General features: G+C 36.6%; 1 protein-coding gene across 1 annotated transcript; it reads right to left on the reverse strand.

The window, feature by feature from the left end:
* Nucleotides 1-201: 201 nt before the first annotated feature.
* On the reverse strand, nucleotides 202-3,294 carry LOC125837860 (putative disease resistance RPP13-like protein 1). The gene has a single exon (XM_049516927.1). The coding sequence runs from the start codon at nucleotides 3,286-3,288 to the stop codon at nucleotides 202-204; it is 3,087 nt and encodes a 1,028-aa protein (XP_049372884.1). The 5' UTR covers nucleotides 3,289-3,294.
* Nucleotides 3,295-4,798: the final 1,504 nt, after the last annotated feature.

Genomic DNA, 4,798 nt, shown 5'->3' on the forward strand with positions numbered 1-4,798 from the left:
CTAATCAACATTTATGGTGGAAATATCAACATGTTTTGGTCAGTAAGACGTTGTGTGAGCAATAGACGTTCCACACTGTTCAACAAGATTTAAAAAAAAGGAAAAGAATTAACAAAAAAGCAAGGGATAGTAAACAAAAATAAAAAACTTCTGAGGGAAAAGAATAACTTACATCTGTTGGAGAGCCATTCGTTTTAATCATCAGATGCATTCCTCATCTATCTCTATGCTGGGAATTTGAGAAATATTTGACCAGTATTTCCCCTTGTTAAATTCTAGTAGTGGTGTGAGCAATGGACAGTTGGAAATAACTAGTTTAGAGAGGGAAGAGGGCATCCCTTTTACCGGAAGCGATTGGAGGTTAGGGCAATCCTTGATGGTCAGCTCAGAGATGGAGGAGGGCAGTACTGATTCGGAAAGTGATTGTAGATTACGACAATTCCAGATGTCTAGACTTTGAAGCGAAGTGAGGTGCCAAAGACCTAGTGAATGGAGCTCATCATGGTTATTTAAATCCTCGAGAAACATGTTACAATAACTCATCTCATCAACTGGCGGATCCAATTTCAATTCACGGCAACCAGTTATCCTCATTCTCTTCAAGGTACTCGGCAGTATCCTAAAAGGTAAGGATGTAAGAGAGTTACAATTACCAATATATAATTCAACAATCTGCTTCATTTCCTCAAAAAGAGGTGTCTCTGAAATTCTCAATTCTGTCAGAGAACAAAGATTTTCGGGCAACTTCCCCATCAACTTCGGACAATTTTTAATCGAAAGCTTCTCAAGCATGGGGAACTCGCCAACTCCTAGAACATGCCATTGCTTCCACTCCCCCATATCTTCAAATTCAAGCTTCTCAAGAGAGTTAAAAGGCTTTTTGCAGGATGAACTGCCATAGAATTCTCCCGTCACCTCTATTATTCCATGCATCTTTCTGATGGAAAGGAATTTCAAAGAAGGGAGTTGTCCTAGTGCTGGCAAGGAATCACAGTCCTTGCAGTTGCAAAGAGATAATTCTACTAGCTTAAGAAACGAAGGATCAGCTAGCCAATCTGAAAATTTTGTCCCTCTATATCCAGTGATTTGGAGTTCTTTTATGTTTGTGTATGGGCATAGCCCATCAAGTATGGCTCTTTCAGTTTGTGAATTGTCCGCAGTACTACTTGCACTCCACTCCAAAGACAACTTCTCAACATTTTTCTTTCCCTTTATATTTGCCTTCAGAGCTTGCGTTTTATCAACCACATTTTGCAACTCTAGAATTGATAGAGATCCATACAAGTTATGTACTTCACCCAAATCTTCCATTCTCAAACCACCATGACCACCTAGAAGAAACTTGGCTCCCACCAACACATGGAGACATTTCAGCTTGCTCAGATGTAGCGACATCTTCAAGAGAGAAGAGTTGCTTATATCAAGGTGACACAAGTTGATCAACTTCTCCATCTGCGGCGGTAGCTCCCCAAGATTAACACAATGTGACAGGAGAAGTGTCTGCAAGTTATACAATACACAAACAGAATCTGGCAACTTCTCAATATGTGTCCAAGAAAGGTCCAAAAATTTGAGGAGCTTTAATTGGACAAACAAGTCATTTGACAACTCCTTAATCTTGTAATGAGACAATGATAATGCCCTTAAGCATGTCAGTCTTGGCAGTATGTTATGCAACACTCTCTTGCTTAGGTGAGATGAGCAACTGATATTGATTGGAAGCAATGTCCTCTTCTCAAAGTCACCATCTTGTTCCATCAGATAAGATCCTTCACTCTCTTCCAACCTCATACAAGGTCTTGAAGATCCAATAAGTTGGGCCATATCATTGACAAGGTCATGCATTAAGAATCTCTCTGGTTTCCATTTAGACTCTGGGGCCTTCTCAAATAATGATACTGATAATAACTCGTTAAAGTACATGTTACCTAACTGAAACTCCGATACAAGACCATTAGCAATCCACAGGTAAATAACTTGGTATTTGCAGAATTCATAACCTTTGGGATATATTGCACAAAAAGCAAAACATCGCTTCAAATACACATGAAGATCATTGTAGCTCAACATCAATGATGGTAATACATAATCCAAAAACCTTGGACGATTCCATATTTGACTTTTTAAAATGTACATCCACTCATCCACCTCTGATTTGAAGCGTAAAAGACCAGCAACTGTCCTTAGAGTTAAAGGCAACCCTTTGCAGTTCTCTGCAATTTTTTTCCCAACCTCTTCAAGTTCTGCTGGATGTTCCCAATAGTCTAGTGAATGTCGTTTGAATAAAGCCCAAGAGTCGTCACTAGGCAGAGGCCCCAAGGTGATTGCGCAAAGATCCATCTTCTCATCACACATCATCTGAGCAACACTCTGCTTCCGTGTCGTCACAATTATCTTGCTTCCCATATCTCCTTGTACAAAAAGATTTCTCAGGTCATACCATTCATTATAGTTTTCATTCCACACATCATCCAGAACAATAAGAAACTTCTTTCCCTTTAGGCTTTCCTTCAATTTGATTTGAAGCACATTAAGATTGCCATCAATCTTCCAGTCAAATGAGCCAATACATTGAAGTAACTGTTTCGTTATTCTCAAAGCATCATATGGCTCAGAAAAACAATACCAAGCTTTCAAACCAAAATGGCACTTCACCCTCTCATGATTGAAAACCATTTGAGTAAGTGTTGTCTTACCCACGCCGCCCATTCCAACAATAGGAACTACAGTCAGGTTTCTCCCACTTGGATCTTCAGACAATAAACTGTCAATCAAATCCTTTATTTCCTTGTGCCTACCAAAGACATCAGATTCAAAACCCAAAGCACATGAAAGTGTTCTACTTGGCTGTTGGTTTATCGAACCAAAATGATCCTCTAAACCAAGGCGGCCAATTTGTTTTCTCAGCACGTTCAATGTTTTAATGGTTTTTTTCAACTTCTTCTTTATTTTAAGAAAGAAATCATCGCTTACTTGCTGGTTGCTTGTTTCTGCAAGATCTTCCACCTTAAGCCTCAAAGCTTCATAATTGACTTCTTCTATCAAGTTTTCAGCAGATTCCACAGCATATCGAAGCTCATTAAGCCAACGTCTCACATAGTGATTTGATGCCTGCTTATTCTCTGCATAACTTAGCACAGCTTGAAGACCAAGCAAAGTCGATTTCAGCTTTAAGATCTGAGCATGATGCTTATGCTTCACAAACATCTCCATTTCTGAAAGCCTATCAACGAGAACATCCAAAGCTAAAGAGCGAGATGCACCACCAACTGCTAAGGCAACATCCATTTCTGAAATCTGCAAAGCACAAACACAAAATGATCTTTTAAGAATTCTGACAAGTTTAATTTTTCAATCTTCAATTACTAACAACTTTACTTTACCTGTTGAATACTAATAGTAATTTCCAAACAAGAATGATCACTGATTTTTTCTCTCTTTTGCTAGTGGTCTATGTTTGCTAGTATCTATTCATTACTTTCTCAGTTGAATAATTGAAGGTACTTGGGGGTGGGGTGTACTCATGTGTTTATGTGAGGTGTCAAGTGCATCCTATATATTTATTATTATAAGCAGGAAGCTACAAAGTAAAAAATTGAATTAGCATAATTATCTAATTAAATATAAATATTTTAATTACATAATGGTAAGTCCTTTAATAATTAAATTATTATTTCCTTGATAAATGAGTACATTAATATTGCTTTTAATCATAATCATAAATCTCAAAAAGGAAAATTTTGAAAAGTTATGATTGATATGTAATTAGAATTATTTTCTTCTTCTAAAATACTTACACTTTCCATCTAAATACACTCTATTGTTTAATATTAAAGTAAAGAATTTGAAGAGGTGTCATTAATTAAAAAAAAATACATACAAGTTTCATCTATAAAGATTCACATGTTTTAGATGACCATATTTCTACTAAGTTTATTCATCCTAACTTGGTTCTTCTTTGACAACAAGTTGGGTTAGGTAGGACCGTAGTGATTGAATAATTGATAATTTGTGAATGTGATGTTCCTTTTTAAAAATTATCACTGTTATTATAGTTACTTCATAAACCATCTCTTATTTATATATGAAATGAAAATCAATTCATGTGTGATTTGTAACTAAATACTCTTAATTCGGAAGAGGAAGAATTAAAGTAAAAAGAAGAAAAGACGCAATATTAAATATTACTAATGAATTTCGCATCTTCATTATATTGTATAGCTAAAATTTTCTTCTTTTTTTTTGTGAAATTTTAAAACTTATTAAAATAAACATACCTCTGCAAACGTTCTGCCGACCTAGGGTTCTGGTGGCTCCTACATAGGCAGTAGCTGTGCAGCTATCATGGCTGCTACGGCCACTGGACGGCTTCCTTTCGAGGTTGTCCAGCCCGCCCCACCACCCCAAATCACCACATACGCCACTCTTTTCAATTCCAATACTATAAATCCTAAACAATCTGTCCTAATTAACTCAAAAACAATCGTAAAATCAATCGAAATAATTCATGGAGAACCTACTATCACGTTTTCAATGGAGGAAAGGCAAGACTTTATGATCGAAGAAGGATTACATCAAGCAGTGGTGTTTAAATTATCCCATGGTGCGCTAGATTTGAACGTATTAAGGTCAATTTTACCAAAACATCTTGGTACCAAGGGAAAATTGTTTAATTGGCTTACTTGCTCCAAGACAAATCTTGTTAAGGTTTGATCAATATGAAGATTATGTAGTAGCTTTATCTCACTCAGTTAATTATCTTCTCTACAATGGAGAGGAGCACCAATGTAGGCTTTTT

Source organism: Solanum verrucosum, unplaced genomic scaffold (assembly GCF_900185275.1).
Source record: "Solanum verrucosum unplaced genomic scaffold, falcon-dt-bn FXZP01000262.1, whole genome shotgun sequence".
Classification (NCBI taxonomy): domain Eukaryota; kingdom Viridiplantae; phylum Streptophyta; class Magnoliopsida; order Solanales; family Solanaceae; genus Solanum; species Solanum verrucosum.

Excerpts from the sequence above, each read along its gene's own strand:
- LOC125837860 (XM_049516927.1), bottom strand. The coding sequence starts at position 3,288 with ATGGATGTTGCCTTAGCAGTTGGTGGTGCATCTCGCTCTTTAGCTTTG.